General features: G+C 37.2%; 1 protein-coding gene across 1 annotated transcript in view; it reads left to right on the top strand.

Moving 5' to 3' along the window:
* Positions 1 to 17,364, top strand: part of LOC139728581 (rho GTPase-activating protein 15-like) — a 102,257-nt gene that overhangs the window by 43,654 nt on the left and 41,239 nt on the right. The window contains exon 4 of the mRNA XM_071639518.1: positions 12,919 to 13,002. Coding sequence (XP_071495619.1) covers positions 12,919 to 13,002 — 84 coding nt within the window. The remainder of the gene's footprint in view (positions 1 to 12,918; positions 13,003 to 17,364) is intronic.

Below are 17,364 nucleotides of genomic sequence, written 5' to 3'. Positions count from 1 at the left end.
AAGGTCATACACATAAAAACAGTGATAATAGGTTCAGAGTAATTACCTCATGCAGGACACAATGGAAGTACACACAAGAAAAGAATACCAGGGATGCCAGCTGCTCATTTTCTGCCATATTTTATGTTGTTTTGCCTCCCCCCCCCCCCCCCCAGGTTCCATGGTAAATGTGGGAGAGGGGTGAAATATTTTGCAGGGTTTATGGAAAATGAGAAATCCCTGATTTTTCCACATAAAATATGTGCTTTTTGCACTGGGAATACTGCAATGCTGTTTTCATGGTTGGCATCCCAGAACTACTGCTTGAATGTTTTGTGAGCATAATGTTTCAAGAGTTTTGACAAGTATGTCGGTTTCCCGAGTTGGTAGATCTGCAGTGGCAAACCGCAGCAACTAAGGAAATTTGTTATCACTCTTTTGAGAAGCACAACTTGGGAAGTTTCCATCTTGGAGGCAGTCCAACATTGCATTTGTTATGTGGGAGGCATTTGTTTTGTTTACTTTAAGTTTGCTATTAAATATCAGTTTTAAAACAATTCACAAAATATGGCCTACAAAGTGTTTTTAGCTCAATAACCACAAAGTGAATCAATGGAAATTACCTGATACCAATTAAGTCAATTTTGAGATATATATATATATATATATATATATATATATATATATATATATATATGAAAGGATGTGTCTCTAAAGTTTCAAAGATGATGGATACAGATTCTTTAATAGATAGAGAAAGAGTATTCCCTTGTTTAGACTCACCCAAGCACTCTGCCTTATATTTCGTCAGGATTTATTTTTGCGAGTACAGTACCATTTGTGAATTTAACACCATGCAAAAATGTGAAGTGTGATCCTAACATGAATGCAAAGGACACAAGTACATTTCTCCGATCACTACTGTATTATTCCATGATCCCAAATATAACCACTTGAGAAAATGTCAGAAAAATCCTGATTCTTGAAAAATTATACTTGCTATGAATTATGTGGCATATGTATGGAAGTTTAATAATATCACCTGCTTGATTTGAAGGGTATGTGACCTAATGATATAAAGGAAATATACTTCATGTATATGAGCAGGTGAATGATCACAATAATGGAAGCCGGAATGTGATTGCCGAGTGATTTATAAGCACGCGGGAGCAATGTGAAGATTTATTACGTTTGAAGAGGAAACTGTTTTAGACAGATGAGAAGCCTGAGCTTAATTGGGCTGTACATACGATATTCTGCTCACACTCATTACCCTTAAAACTGCTTCGATGCTTTCCATCTAGCTACAAATGTATGTGGATCTGCATATAAGAAAAGCAGTTCTGCCCTGCTCATTTCTATTTTATTACCATCTGTGCAGTCTTAAAGGGACTGTACAGTACTGGTTGCGGTGGGGATTCATGTTTTTGGACATTCCTAAGTAAGATAATGAGAAACCTCTTATGCAATATGAAAGAACATGTAATTTCAAGAACGACTCGATTCGACGTTTATTTGATGAAAATTGGTTTTCAAATTGCTGAGATATCCAAAAAAGTGATGATAATAATAAAAGGCGACTGGCCACGTCTTTTATTAGGATCTCTTTGTTTCACCTTGTTTTTGGATATCTCAGCCATTTCAAAACCGATTTTCATCAAATAAACTTTTGATGCCCCTTAGAATTGCATGCTCTTTGACATCTCATAGAGTGGTTTCTGAATATCTCGCAAAACGTTAAATGCTAAATCCTCACCCCGACCAGAACTGTACACACCCTTTAAAATGACATAGAAGGCGAACCTACACGTGTGTGAGACACAACTCGCATAGATTTCATCAATTGCTACTTGTTGTCTTGCCAGTTAATGTTCTGCTGGCTGTAACAGTCTATGTTTGTTATCGAAATATGCATAGAGTATAAACATGCTAGCATGTCACTACCTTCTCCAGAGCATGTATTGGAATTCTTGTTTCAATCCATGCAGTCAGCCAGTTTATCAGTGTGTTCTACTCCATGGATATTTCTCTTCCAGGGACCTACTCAGTAATACTTCTACTTCTTCTTCTTCTTCTTCTTCTTCTTCTTCTTCTTCTTCTTCTTCTTCTTCTTCTTCTTCTTCTTCTTCTTCTTCTTCTTCTCTCTTCTTCTTCTTCTTCTGGTTAAGTCTGCCTCCTTCAATAGGCTGAAGATTCTTGCAGACTGTGTTATTTACATTATAATACAGTTTATTTACAGATATTTACAAGCACGTAACAAATATGAATAAAGTGACTAGCCACTGTGATCAACCGTTAGTCGGTTACGGAATGATCCCACAGATGGCGCTGAAACAATTTCCGACATACTTTGGCCATTCTTTAATATCAGATGTTGTTTGCAATTCATATTCTGCAAGAACGAGCCATGAGGTATCTTGCCTAATAGGTTCTTATTCTGTTTTGGTTGTATTCCTGTAGTTTTGTCGTTTCAATTGCTTTCTGTCCTCGCCTGTGCTTAGACTTCTGGTTCGGCGCTTAAAATGTCGAAAGGATGATTTATTGTGGCTTATACATCATGACGTGATCACCTACTTGAAATGTTAATGGGACTATTAGTTATGGCATGCATCATGATTTGATAAATGGACAAGGGTTATTGTATTACATTTGAGCAATGTTCTGAGGATCGTCGCTGAGTCTGTAGTAGTATATCAGAAAGGAATGGCCAAAATGTAGTTCTCATACCTTGTTTATAAGATGCATGTCACACTCCCTGGCAATAAAACTATCATGTTTGATGAATACAAGTTGCTTTATCTGTTTTGTGCTTTTTCCTGTAGAGGGGAACAAAAATGTACATCAAAGGCAAAATTTACCATTTGCAGATGAAACAAAAGCCCAGCATTAGTGCTTCAAAATGGTTCTAAAATGTGAGTTAGGGATAGAAGCAACCAACGTAAAAATTTGAACCAGTATAATCCGTGTTAAGTATTGTTAAATATACAAAATGTGAAGAATGGTTATAGTAAAAATGTTTCCATCCGTATACAGTCATGGTTTAATTTATAGCAAATATAGAATCCCCTTTCAGTGAAAATTAGACAGTAGATGTACAGTTGCTGCCATTTCATTGGAACTCCGATAAACTGGAAGACTGATCAAATGGTATACCATAGTGGCAATATTTCCATGACATATTATTCCTGCTTAAAGGTCCAGTTTACCTTTGGGAGCAGTGATTTAAAATTTTTTCAAGATATCACATTTGATGCATATGTGTAGGTTTGTTGTACTACAAAACATCCTACCATTTAAAATTTTTGCAATATAGCCTAAAATATACGGAGATATCAGTATTTTTCTCAATAAACCATAACTATAGACAGTTTAGTCTTGAAACATTTCTATTATAACTTTTGTTCACATTTCGTATATTTAACAATATTTAACATCATTAATACGGATTCTGATTTTGACAGTAGTATTTTCTATCCCTAAGTCACATTTTGGAACTATTTTAAAGCACTAATGCTAGGTTTTTGTTTCATCTGCAATTGGTAAATAATGCCTTTAAACGGGATGAGACATTTGACAAGATTCATTTTTCATCATATATTCTTGCAAAATTGAAATTTTATAGCAAATATCACCTCACTGAAAGAAGACAAATCACAACAAAATGCAGCCTTCTGGTATTCAAAAATATTTGAGCAGCCGTGGAAACTACATTAATGAATAATATTTGTTGCTGAAAAATGCATTACGTAATCCACCAGCATGCTGAGCTCACTTTTGCCCTCTCTTCTCCCTGCTACATAAAGTGTAACTTGCACTTCAGTTCCAATACAGTGGCTGTGTGGTGGAGTTCAAGTGACAAAATGATGATTTATTCGAAACTTAGTGGGTGATTTTGACAACCAGTGACAGACAAATTATAAGTAATTTTAGAAACCAAGAAGCATTATGCTTTACTGGCCGAAGGCAGCCATGTTGTGGTTCGTGTGTTGTTGTTGTTGTTTTTTTTCAGATAATACGAAATATGCCATTCTTTCATTTTGTGCCTATCAAATCCCTGTTGTATGTTTATCAAAACAAAACAAAAAAGAAAATGCTGTCAAAGCTGATATATATTGGTGATCTGGCTTCGATGATTGCAAGCTCAAGCTCAAGCTTAGATGCAGTTACTGCACTTTCCTTGGCCTCACCTGTTCATGCCTGTATGCCTTCTACGTGATAGCCTGATATATGTGATGCTAGTTTATATTGTCAAAGACTCAACTCCTCCAGGTGCCATGTGTGCAAGTTAAAGTGGAGTCATTCCCTCATCAAATCATCTGATGAAAGGAAAACAGAATTTAAGGGAAGAATGATGACTTTTTTATTTTGATGATGAACAGAATCCAATTTCCAAGTTACATTGGGAAGACCAAGATCCATAAAAGGAATTCATAGAGTCTTTTGTACAATAGCATGTAAGTGTAACAAAATTTTGCATAAAGTGCAAAAAAAAAAAAGAGAGAAGAAATTGCTTCACTCATTTTTTGTTAATTCAGGGTACAGTGCTAAAAAAGTAATTCAACAAAATGGCAGATTTCTATTTGGTATTCCAGGGTATCAAAAACCACATCATGTCATTAATAGGAAAATATAATACAACAAATTGAGCTCTGTGTTCTGGTCTGTCTTCTCCATGAAGCTGGGTTTAAAAAAAAAAAAAAAATGAAAGGAAGAAACAATAAACAACCGTGGTTGGAATGTAACTAGCAGGAGGGTCAATGTCAAAGAACTGAAATGTTGGAAGGGCGCCCTCTAGGCAGCCAGTTTGGTGATTTGATGTTTCCTTTCACAACTCTGCAAAGCCGATTGGTACACACACATGAAGGGAATGTCACCCAACTCAAGATGTATCTTACACAGAGAAAGCTGTCATAGATGTGAAAGAAGTAAAATTAAAGCCACCAAGTGAGTTTCATCAAAATCACGGTGATATGATGTAAATTTGTCATCCCAGTGCTGGTATGTCTTAGAATATTGAATCTTTTTGAGATCCCATGAATAAAGCTTTTAATTTCCTACATATCATGTCTTAAACTTTTGCTTCATGCCTCCAATGGATTCATATTGTATTCATCCTATCTTCCATTTAGTGATATATTTTATTTGGTTTGAAAGAATAAAGCAAGATAGTCTTGTTCAGTGGGGGTTTTTTAAAAGAAATACTGCAGTTATACAGAAAAAATGAGCTATATACACTCATACTGAAGCATTGAACATATTTATACATGGTTAAACACAGAATATGAGATAACACAGAAATGAACACTTGAATGACCAAAACTGCCAAAGAAAGCACAAAAGATCGATTTTGAAATAATGCATTTAAGCCCCCCCCCCCAAAAAAAAAATGATAATAATAATAATAATAGATAAATAAATTTTGAAGAGGGAAATGTCAGTATATTGTCAATCAATTTATTTCTGGCTGATGGCATTGCACATCTTGTGGTGTAGAAAATTAAATGACTCATGATAGATATTACACCTAACAGAATATTCACGGCTGTGATATTGCCTTCGTAAAATTGAATACGTCATCATCATGTGGGATGACTCAAATATATCCCAGAGTTAGAAGGTTTCTCTTTCATGCCCTCCCTTTAGTCTAAACCAGAGCTTACACATGGGTTCTCATTTTGTGGCATCTGAGAGGTGTGTGTCAAATACTAATACAGTACTCTCCGCATAATCGGGTGGGCTCAGGCAGAGCGTTTCTTACCCGATTAAGCGGAGTACCCGATTAACAGAAGAACATGTCTCATCTATTGACAAACACTATGTGTATGTTCATGCATTGTACACTGCACCAAATACTTATATTGTATGCTTAACACGTGTGCTTGCACTGCCCATTATACAAACCTTACAATGATTTACACTGGTTTTGATGGACAAATATGTCTTCAGAAAACTTTGTCGTTTGATTAGAGACTCCTCGCTAAGGCCAAAAAAAAAAAAAATTGTTGCATTGGCGTAACCCGCCCGACCCTGAAAAATTCCGCCGACCCCATGTTTTTTTATTATTATTTTTTTTTTATATTTTTTTTTGCTATCGATATCAAATATCTTGTTGATTGCGATCACGATCGCACAAACCCAGAAGTGGAAACGGCTCTGGGGATATCGGATGTACGAGGGAGAGATCTAGCGCCTCGCATAAGCCTTCCTTGATCAGTATGTCATCTGTTTCCAACACGGACACGTACTCTAACAAGATTTATTCAGTGTATACGTAGCATTCAGACTGCGATGTATTGTGCACAGTTTTGCCATAGGTTTCTTGTGTGGAGAACTTACACGAATCTGTATATGTGGGACTGTAATAGAGATCGCCGTTTGCGATGAAAAGATCATACATATGGGTCAATTTGCATCTATCTTATCTAAGTCAAAATAGTAAAATATGAAGTGAAAACATTCAGGATAGGGATTTCAACATCTTTAAATTCTGTGAAGGGGTATAATTCCAGTAATATCGGCCTCATAAATGATTTGTAGAATAGATGAACACAGCACATTCGGTGCAGCAGTTGTAACTGTTTACTGAGCTGAGCACTAGTTTTACTCGTAAAATGCAGGTAGCAAAAAAAAAAAAAAAAAAAAAAAAAAAATCCGCCCGACCGACCCTATTTGAAAATCTCATGTTACGCCAATGCAACAATTTTTTTTTTTTGGCCTAACACGCAGACGTTTTCCGAAATGAAAACGTCTATTTGCGTGCACTAGTCACGTAGAATGTCGGGTTACTTTTCAAGAAGTGACTGGAGGAAAGCAAAATTATCTAGCTGGTGCATGGCCTGATTTTCGTTGCAAACTTCCGTATTGTGAATGTTGTAGCGGGTGAGCTATAGGGAGGAGAGCAAGTGTGTTCAACTCCCGTCTGTCTATTCAACAGTGAGTGCCTTTGCAGCTACATGTGCAATGTTCGTTTACGTGTGGCAAGTACTGTATGGTACATGACTCTTATTGTGTTTTCATGTTTAATCACTCCCCAAATGATCGGTCTTCTTTGCAAATTAAGCAGAGACTGCAATTAGCCGAGGAAAATTTGACATTCTTGATTTCTTAAAGCCTTATATTTGCAATAAAGTGTGGGTAGAAATTAGACTAGAAGAAATTATTTACCCATTTATGCGAAGAGGCAACCCGATTATCAGGTAATTTTAACGTGCATTGGAACTGATTTTGACATTACTACCCAATTAAACGGAATACCCATTTAAGCGATACCCGATTATGAGGAGAGTACTGTATCAGTGACCAGTGGCTTAGAGGGGCATTCCAGACAATGATACTGTATGATTTCACAACAGGTAGTACATAAATTGATAGTGCCACGCACAGATTTGTGGAATTCATTGTGGTCCTTGAGCAGAAAACCAGTACTCTGAAAATCCCAAAGCATGATTGTTACACTGATCAAGGATGATGACATGGGAGGCCCACATGTTCCAGTAATACAGCAATGTAATTCAGTTATAATGCCACTTGCTTGTGAACAAGTTCACCGATTAAGAATTTGAAGATGTTCTCTTCTTTTGTTCTGTTTCCTTGAGCACCCAATCATGCATTCTTTAAATGTGATGCTGCAGTGTCATCATCCTTGTTCATTGTGATTTGTTATAAATTTTGAAAACAGTCTTGTGTCTCATCCCAGTCACTTTAAATTCTGAAACTGAAATGTTCAGATGCAAAAGTCTAAAAATCATCTGGAGGTCTTCCTTGAGCAATGAGAAAGTAATCAGTCCTTGGCCATTGCATAAAAAGATACAATCAAACATAAGTCAGAAAATCAGATATAAGTCAGGTTTCAGCCAATCAGAATTGAGTATTTAGAGACTTACGATTGATTTCCTGACTTACATTTGATCTCAACTTTTATGCAACAGGGCCCTGGTGACTTTCTCTGAATGCTCAAGGCAGAAAAGTATCAATGCTTTAATTCCTGTTTCTATTGTGAAAGAGCCTTTGAGCATGCCATAGTGAATTTACATTGCAATTCATGCCCTAGATCCTCTTTCATGTCTAAATGTCAGATGGTTTAGTTTTCTTCCTGTTAAAGGCCTTGATGTTTTGTGATATATGATGCTCGGTGTATTCCTCCGGTTCAGCTTTCAGAATGCATTTATAAACCATGAACGTATAAATGACTGAATCACCAATTGAATAAATATCATGTATATTGTGAATGTGAAGCAAATAATAATGCTCTATTCCCTTATGAATATTGTAATTCAATGCCATCGCTGGCATGAGCACAGTGCAACTCAACTCACCATACAACACACTGAAAGTCATCGTTTTAGAGAATCTCTTTTAAGCAAAATATATAATGATATTTGGAATATTTATAATGAATGCCAAAGAGATACTCTGTATGCATTTCTTTGGCATTCAAATTTTCACTATTGTGCTTGTCTTATTTTACTCTTTTGTTTGAGAATAATTTTTGACTGGACTGGAATTTCCCTTTAACATCAATCTACAGATCTGTCAGCAATGATTAACAGTATCTTGAATTGAGCTGCCATAATGTTAACCCCTTCTGTACCAGGGATTTTGGACTATATAGCAATGCTATGTGGTTTTCTGTGCCAATCAACACTCAAAGCACACCAAAAGGCTAAAATAGTGTCCGTAAAGCCCGTTTTAACAGAGCTTTTCGAGCTAAAGTTACTGCGACAAAGTTCGAGTAGCATCCAAGTAATCTTTTTTTTTTTTTACCCTGCCCGTTAAATCGGTCCTCACGTTGCTTGGACGTTTTGGGGAAAAAATTTTGCCGAATTCCACCCTAGCCAGTTAGGGTAATTACTGTGACATTACCCCAACAACCCTTTTATTAGGATGTAACCATGGTAACATTCCTTTGATACACTCAACCAACATGTGCAACATTGCAAATAGAGAATGCCTGACACGCCGTGTGCCATGTGCATGGGATTGTAACCACTGATCTCTATGGAATTGAGATAGTGATTGTAACCACATTTTGCTTACTATTACATCATTGCCTTCCTGAATGCGCACAATCTAGAATGATAGGCAGCGCTGGCCGATGGGCAGTGTAGTCACATCAGTAGACACACCCCCTTTGTGGAAACCTATGCGGAAGGTTTTCAGTGTGTGTCTGTTAAAATGGTACCCTTCGCTCTCCCCTGCTGTTTTATTGCCCAAGCCAAGAAATTTTGTTCTGTGGATGTTGTCGCGACATTATTGCGGTACAGTCTGTTAAAACAGGGCTTGAGACATCTAACATACTAACATTACTGGAATTTGGAGATCTGACAATAGATGCTTTGAACCTGTAAGGAGAAAATTTGAATCATTTCATTCTTTTTCTTTTCTGCAACAGCTTGAAGTACTCCCAGTGTCGACTAGATGTTATTGTTTGAGGGAGTCTGCTTTCGTTGTTTTCATTTGGCTTGTTATGAGGAAGTGGCCACGAGGAAATTATGGGTAGATCAACACAAAGCCATGACTTTATATGGAAAACATACTGGCACTCATTTGAATCTATATACACATTCATATCAGTCTCTTGTTTCAACAAACACATCATTTAATAATTAAAGATACACTATGAATCTGCCTTCTGCGTCATGGAAGACCGTCTGAAATTGGTGCCAAGTTTATAAGCTGGTACAATGTATATTATAAGATCTCGAGCTATGCTTGATTTTGTTATGTTGTATACAATGTCAGACTGGCTGACTTCCAGTTGTTCAATATTTTTTCAAGTCATTATAAACTGCAGTGCTTAGTGCAGTGTCTCTTTGATATCATCGTTCATGATTTGAGCATGCTGCACTAAACCATAGAGTTGATGGCATGAAAAGTCATGGGTATGGAAGCAAGACATTCTAGGCATGTCTTCATCAGACCAAAATTCAAACTAGCGGGCTATTTTGCTGTTTAGGACAATAGCCTAATATTACGAATGTGCGTCTTCATCAGCTCGAAAACAGCCCGCTTTGGAAATTAACCCAAAAGTTGACACATGCGTACTTTGTAGCATTTACTTAGCTCGCACAACCACAGAATGCTACGTAGAGTTCTGTGGGCTCAGCACGTTGTTCGAATGAGCGTGCTAATTTACAAATTAGCGCGCTATTTCACAAACTAGACCAAAATTTTTTGGGAAATTTTCCTGATCAAGTAGTGTGCAATTGCATTTTTATTGCGCAAATTGTGGGTTAATTTGACCTCAGGCCAATTTCCTTACCACAAAATAGTGGGCTATTTTGCAACTTCATTGTGATGAAGACAGGCCTTCTTTGACATGTGGAAAACATAAAACTCAGTTCTTGTGAACAAACAAATGGGGTGGGGGGGGGGGGGGACTACACAAATACAATGCACAATCTGACTCTCTTTCCTTTTCTTTTTTTTTTTCCTCAAAATGTGATTTACTGAACAGTCAAAGGGTGTGTTTATGCTCAATTTGCGAAGGCAGAATCAGCGTTGTGAAACGCTGATTCAAAACGCTGATTCAAAACGCCGTTCACAGGAGCACTGTTTGTACTCACTTTCTTCGAGCCTTGGAAAGAGCGTTTGCGATTACTTCGCTGACCTCAGCAGAGGCAGGTCAAATTGGGGCGGGTGCTGCGATTGGTGGCCTGGCCTGGGAGAGCAGCTGGAAAAGACATGCGTATGTACAATACATGGGAAAATTGCACAGGCCAGGGTAGCTGGCTGGCCGGGCGCGCGCTTTTTCACGTGAACCGGAAAGGCGTTTAGATGACGTCACTCTAAACGCGTATAGAAACGCTGTTGCGTTTATGCTTCCCCACCAAACGTGATTAGTCAGAAACGCTGATCGTAAACGCACCTTTTTGTGCGTTTTGGATCGGCGTTTTGAATCAGCGTTTCTATCGAAATGAGCATGAACGCAACGGCGTTTTGCACTAATCACGTTTCAAAAGCCTGATTTTGGCCCCCAAAATGAAAGCATAAATGCACCTGAAGAATACTGCAGATAATGCTTTCAAAGGTTTGGGAGGACAAAATTTGCTTGAGGATTGAGGGCCCATTCAATATTTTTGTGGTGTTTTTTTTTTCCCCAAAAAAAACTTGTGACGAATTGTCAGGGTATTTTTTTTCAGTTCATTTTCACAAAAGACATGTTGGTATGAATATTTCTACAAACTACACAAGTGAAATCATGCGAATTGCATTCAGGATCCTGGATTGTGATTTTATTTAAGTGATATCTTTTGCAAAATGCTATGATGCACCCATTTGTTGGACTTGGCCTTCCAATGCAATGGGAGTTGTTCTTGATGCTTTACATCTCAGAGACTTGAATTTGTAAGTGATATTCAGTACATGTACCTATCTGATCCACTTGATCATCATTTCCTGTATATCAGAGCATCTTAAAGTGGTAATAGTACGCGCTCCATGCAACAGCTGTGTGCAATATTCATTAGATGCTGGCGGCTTCACCTTGCACATAAACTGCGGGAATGTTTGTGAAGCCTGTTGAAACTCGCAGTTGCCCGCAGCGTGTTTAGAAACACTTACAAGGATTTTTTTTTTTTTTTTCAATTTCCATAATATCCACTTGCCTTGGACCCAGGCCAGACGATGCTTAAGACTGGCTGTGAGTGGGTTAAATAGCAAGAACCTCTCACGAACGTCAGAGAAGGATGAAATCAGTCGCTAGGTCGGCCACAGCAAAGCTGAGTTTGCTCTGATTCTGATTTGAAATGGATGTTGTCCTGAGACTCCTATCCTGTTTTCACTTCGTATTCAATTCTCATCGTTTCTTGCGTTCCTCTGGAGATACAGTTTGAGTTTGATTACTTCCGTGGTCTTTCCATCAAGAATACAAGTTGTCCTATAGGACAAAATACTAGTGTTATTTTTTTTTTTCAATAGATGATGGAATTAGTGATCTATTGAAGAAAAAACTTGTGCATACTTCTACAGCAAATGTCACTTTTCTGGCTCATCACATCAAGCAAATAAGGTATAAAAGAAAAGGACCAGGTAGACAGATATTTTAGTGTCAGTTTTGTACATTATCTCTTCAGGACCAATTTCCAACGTGTGATGGTGTACAAATGTGATCTACGTCACTCATGTTCTTCCACAACTTGCACAGGTTCATTCATTATTGCTCGATTATTTTTTCTTGTGTGTGTTGTTATTCTATATTTTCATGTACAAGCATGCATCTGACATGACATGAGACTTTAAAAGAATTTTTCTGAAACGTGTTGCTTGTCAAAAAAAACAACAACAATGCAGAATGGCACCATGTATTATTCTGTTCTTTATGAAAAGAGATCAACAGTCCATATTGTATTTGTCTTCTTTGAAAATTGGCCATGCCTGCCTCTGGATTTGCAGTATAAATGCCATTTATGTTGCTAGTGAAGTATTTCACAAACTGGTTGGTACTTGTAAGACAATTTCACAAGTGGTCGAATTTACGTAAAAAACCACATTGAAGGAATGAGAAGAAGTACTATGATTTTTTTTTTTTAAGAGAGAAAAATTAGCAATTTCTCACCCTAGATGCACAATATGCAATTTATTTGTGTTACGGGATGCAGTACTTTTCTGAGTTGTGCTATTTTTGTGAATATTGATTGACTTGCAAAATAAGTGATAATGAAGACACGTACAGCAAGATATACTGTGTAAGCAGTAGGCGGTGGGGAGTACCTGCTTGTACAGGCTATTAAAAAGACTTGCATCGATGGATGGATGTTTGTTGTGGAAACATTTAGAAAGGAAGAGAGCCAACTTGAAGACTCCACCAAACCTTGTTTACATTGGCATCAGTTTGATGTCACATATCTATGTCGCTGATGCAACGGTTATTGGGTGCACGCGCATTCGGCATCTTGACTCTGTTCCTAACTCTGATTATTCTTGATCGTTTCTTTCCAGTGGTATAAAGCTACTCCTAGCGACGGAGACCCGTATTTCTACAGCGAAGATAGATCCAAAACGTGTTGGGAGCTTCCGGCTGTGGTGAGTACAATCCTCTGCATCAAGCTGCAAATTTCACAGCATAATCTGACAGGGAAAGTTAATGAATTATTCACGTATAAATTGAGAAATGGGTGAATCATGGGTCTTGCTTGCAGTCAGTGTGAGAAAAGATTTTTTTTCAAGTGTATGCTGATGACATATGTTGCGGATACTAATGACAACGTGTAAAAATCTCTGAAATATAATGACCATAGCCAGGAGTATTTGAGCTTTTGTCCCAAATTCTCTGAGGGAAGACCTGATGACCACTGCTTGCAACCATGGCTTTGAACTAAAGAATCAGTAATTGTTTTTTAGGTGGAAGGAAGAATAAATAATTTTGTCCATGACAGACATGCATTTTGATTGCCGGAAATGCCTTCATATTCATCAAGATGCCATTTGTAACCCCTGCAGAATGTGTGGGTTCATTTTGTTTCATCATAAACTAAAGCTGATGCTATGACAATTCTGAAAGAGTACTAGTGAAACCAAACTGGAGTTTATTGTGCAGTTTACAGTACTTCAGTCACACGCAGGACTATAGAATTATTGTGATTGCTCTCATCCATTTATTCATCATGCCTTGTTTTCTTACGGCCTTTTGAAAAGCAAGCTTGTGTGTATTGAGCAAACCCCTAACTATGGGCAATCAAACACTCTGTAGTTATCGCTCTAGAGAACTGAAACATAGTCGTTAGGAAGTTAATAATTTGGATTTGCAGATTTTATTATCTGAGAGTTCTATATCATCTTTCCCTGTAATGCTGTTATTGCTTTGCATTAACTTGTATGTTTTATGTTTGCTTTATGTGCTGTTGATTCATTTTATGTGGGAGGGAAAATGAATTTGAAATGGTTCTTGTACATGGTAGAACTGGATCATATTGAGAAAGGAGTCCTGTGCATATTATGCTTATTATTAATACATTACCAGAATTGAATGTGTGAGGTACTTGTAACCCTTGATAAAATTATGTGATCAGTAGTTGTAAGGCCATACATGTAGAGAAACAAACATCCAAACAAAATACGAAATGTTGCTTTTGTTTGTTTCTGTGTTTACATTCATAAAGCAAAGCCAAAGATTCATTGCAGTGTCGAGCATGTGTATATGCATTTGAGGCTTTATTTTTGTTTTAACTGTCACTCATAGTATGTATGTTATGCATGGATACATAATATGAACATGCATATGTGAACATTCCTACCTTTGCAGAATTGCATCAAAATGATTATGTAAGCTATTTTTTCTCAGTCAAATGTTTTGTTACAAAAAGAATGTTTGAACTTCAGTCATCTATTTGTGTGTGTGTGTGTGTGTGTGTGTGTGTGTGTGTGTGTGTGTGTATGTGTACAGCTGATTGATATACTGTGGTTTTATTCTCATTTCCATATTTTCAACCTTTGATCAGAGTGCTTAATATGCTACATTCTGATATGAATGTGATATGTGTTGTGCACCTTATACACATGGTAATTTTGCAGAAGTTGTTTGCTTTTATTGCTGGAATGAGATAGAAGAATATTCATTACACTCTATTGAACCATGTTTTAAACCAATATTTCCTGCATATATTTTTTCATTATTTACTTTTTGTGCTTTTTTTATGGCTCATGTGGCCGGGCCATGCTTTGATCAACTATTTGTGGCCTGTGAGCTACTTGTCTTTATCTATGATTTATTGATTTTGGTTTGAATACCTTACTGGTACTGATTTTAAGTTACTTGCATCTTTTCAAAGTTAGAAATTTGGAATATCCCCTCTTTGTAGGATCATCTATAAAGTGAAAATACTCTAAAATTCTGCCCCAGTCTGAGGAATTTCCCATTTCAAAATTTTTAGTGAAGCAAATTCGTCATGAGAATTAAGGAGAGCTTTGAGAGTTTGTGGCGCACAACTTTTGTGCAATGGGTTTGTATTCATGATCAGAATGATATCCAAAACTAGAGGAGACTTCCCAACCACTCTGAATTTGGAGGAAAGAACCTCAATTTTGACCATTCCCAGCTCTTGTTTCGATACAAGTTTCCTATTTTTATTGATAATTTTACTACACACTCCTATGGGAACTGCTCTTTCTTTCCTACTTCTGAGATAAATCATGCCTATTTTTCAGTGAGAAAGGTTGGCAGGTCTGCATGTGAATCACTGGGTAGCCACAATCACAAATGTTGCAATGTAACAGCAGTTCCCAAAGTCATAAAGGTATTGAATTCTTCAAGTTGTATCTAGCTACACTGTAGGAAAGAGGTGAGTAGTATGACATAATCTCACAGTAATAATAGAAAGGCATCTCTCTCAACCAGAGCCCTAACACCAACTGTTTGCCATTGGACACAGATGTTGCTTGTCCGACCTTTTTTCCTGAGCTCATATATGATATAATTATTTTTTTAATGTATTTTCTGAAAAATTGAGGATGACATGCCTTGCCATATGATGCTCTGCTTATTCAGTTTTTCAGACATCTGCCCCTTGATCTGCATTTAGGCCAACATGTAGAGCAAAATTAAAAGTCCCATTGCAGTTTCAAATATCTGTGATATAATTTAATATGTATATGATGGTCATTACTGTACAAATGTATCCATTTTCTGTGTGATATAGAAAAAAAAATTTAATATAAAGTGTTTGTCCGCATACAATAATTACTGACTACAACGAGGTAAGAAGGTGTCAGTCTCGATGATGATATTTTTGTTCATTACCTCTGTGCCAGGTTAATTATTAGCAAGCAATTTTCAATTTCTTGTTCTAAGCGCACGATTGATTACCGGTAGTACTACACCTTGTCTTCAGGTTGTTATCAAGTAGTTGTGTGTCAGTGTGTGAAGAAAGAAAGTGAGGAAGAGAGAGTCATGTTTGTGGTAATTGGAGACTTCAGTAGTAACTCAAGATTATGTTTGATAATACAATTTCACATTATAGTTTCTGTTGTGATGTTATTTAAACCATTATATGGATGTTAGTAGGACAGTGTCAGCCCTTTCAGAGATAAAAGAGTTTGCTTTACTTGAGAGTTGTGCCACTGAGCATGTGTGTTTGTTGCACTCAGAATCTGCCAAGAAAGGAGGATATGTAGAAGTTAATGTCAAGCAAGGTTTTGTCAGCTTTCTGCTTTCCCTTGTGTGGTAGTTTAGAGTGGATGCTTGAGATACTGCTTTTTACAAATGAAAAAAAAAGAAGAAGAAAAAAAATCATTTTTCTATTTCAGAAATGTAGCCAAACTGAATGTGCATTTCAAGAAGGTTATGTGGGGGACTAGAGGCTTGAGTTGTGTCAGGGTATGTGGTTGGTTTTTTTTTTTTTTTGGGGGGGGGGGATGAGGTCATGTGTCGAGAATTAAAATAGGGAAAGTTGTCTGAATACCTTCCAGTTAGAAAAGAAGACAGTGAGCCTAAGTTCAATGACATTGCAGTCTTGGCAAACTGGATTTCACATGAAAAAACAGCATACAAGTTTAGGGAATCCCCAAAATGGTGGTTTTTAGGCAGAAAAGAAAATATTCTACAGGAAGTGCTGAGCTGGAGTTGCAGCTCTGGGTATGTTTACCTGAAGGAAGCAGAAGGTCAATCATAGGGGACACAAGTATGACAATCTTTAAAGAATGTTTTTGTAATGTATTACAATCAGTGGATGTTTCTTTTCCTACAGCGTAGTAATGAAGCATTTTATTCACCTGTTCCTACCATTAAGTTCCATTGGCTGGAATTCATTAATATTCCCTGAGTTACATTCAGATAGTGATCCTTAACCTCAAGGATAAGCTCTATGGGATGCCAAGTGTCGCACGTTTGATTTTGTTACAAAATGACTTGATTTCTTTGACGAAATGGCCAGATCATCATGAATTGACCATGTGACACTTGGCGCCCCATAGAGCTTATCTTCATACTTATAGTAGCTTATCCTTGGAGGTTGAGGATCACCGTCTAAATGTAACTAGCTTTTGCTAGGTAGGGCAAGCCTTGTGGTTGTCAAGGGCAACTTTTTTGAACAAGCATGCATAATTATAAAATCTGAATTCATTACAGAAGCAGTCTGTTGTGCAGTGCAGGAAGACTGTTGATCCGCTCCATGGCCAGTTGCCATTTACGTGGGCTACCAAATAATGCACCAAATCAGTGTATGATTATATTGAAGAATTAGATATTAAATGGATGGTACAGCCTACAGGTCTCTTCCTCAGAGAGAATTGGCAGTTACATTGAGACATTATTGTTTAATAGAAGTCATTAGTGTTGGTCACAATACACATAAAAGAGATTAGCAGTGCAGTAGTATTGTTCAGTATATTTTGTAGTTGATTTTAGATATTAAGAATCATTAATTGTATGTACATGTATTGTTATTGTGT

Source organism: Diadema antillarum, unplaced genomic scaffold, assembly GCF_040938485.1.
Source record: "Diadema antillarum isolate AM-2024a unplaced genomic scaffold, OU_Dant_1.0 seq00000183_RagTag, whole genome shotgun sequence".
NCBI lineage: Eukaryota > Metazoa > Echinodermata > Echinoidea > Diadematoida > Diadematidae > Diadema > Diadema antillarum.
Note: the sequence above shows the minus strand (reverse complement) of the source record. Positions and strands in the feature narration are given on the sequence as shown.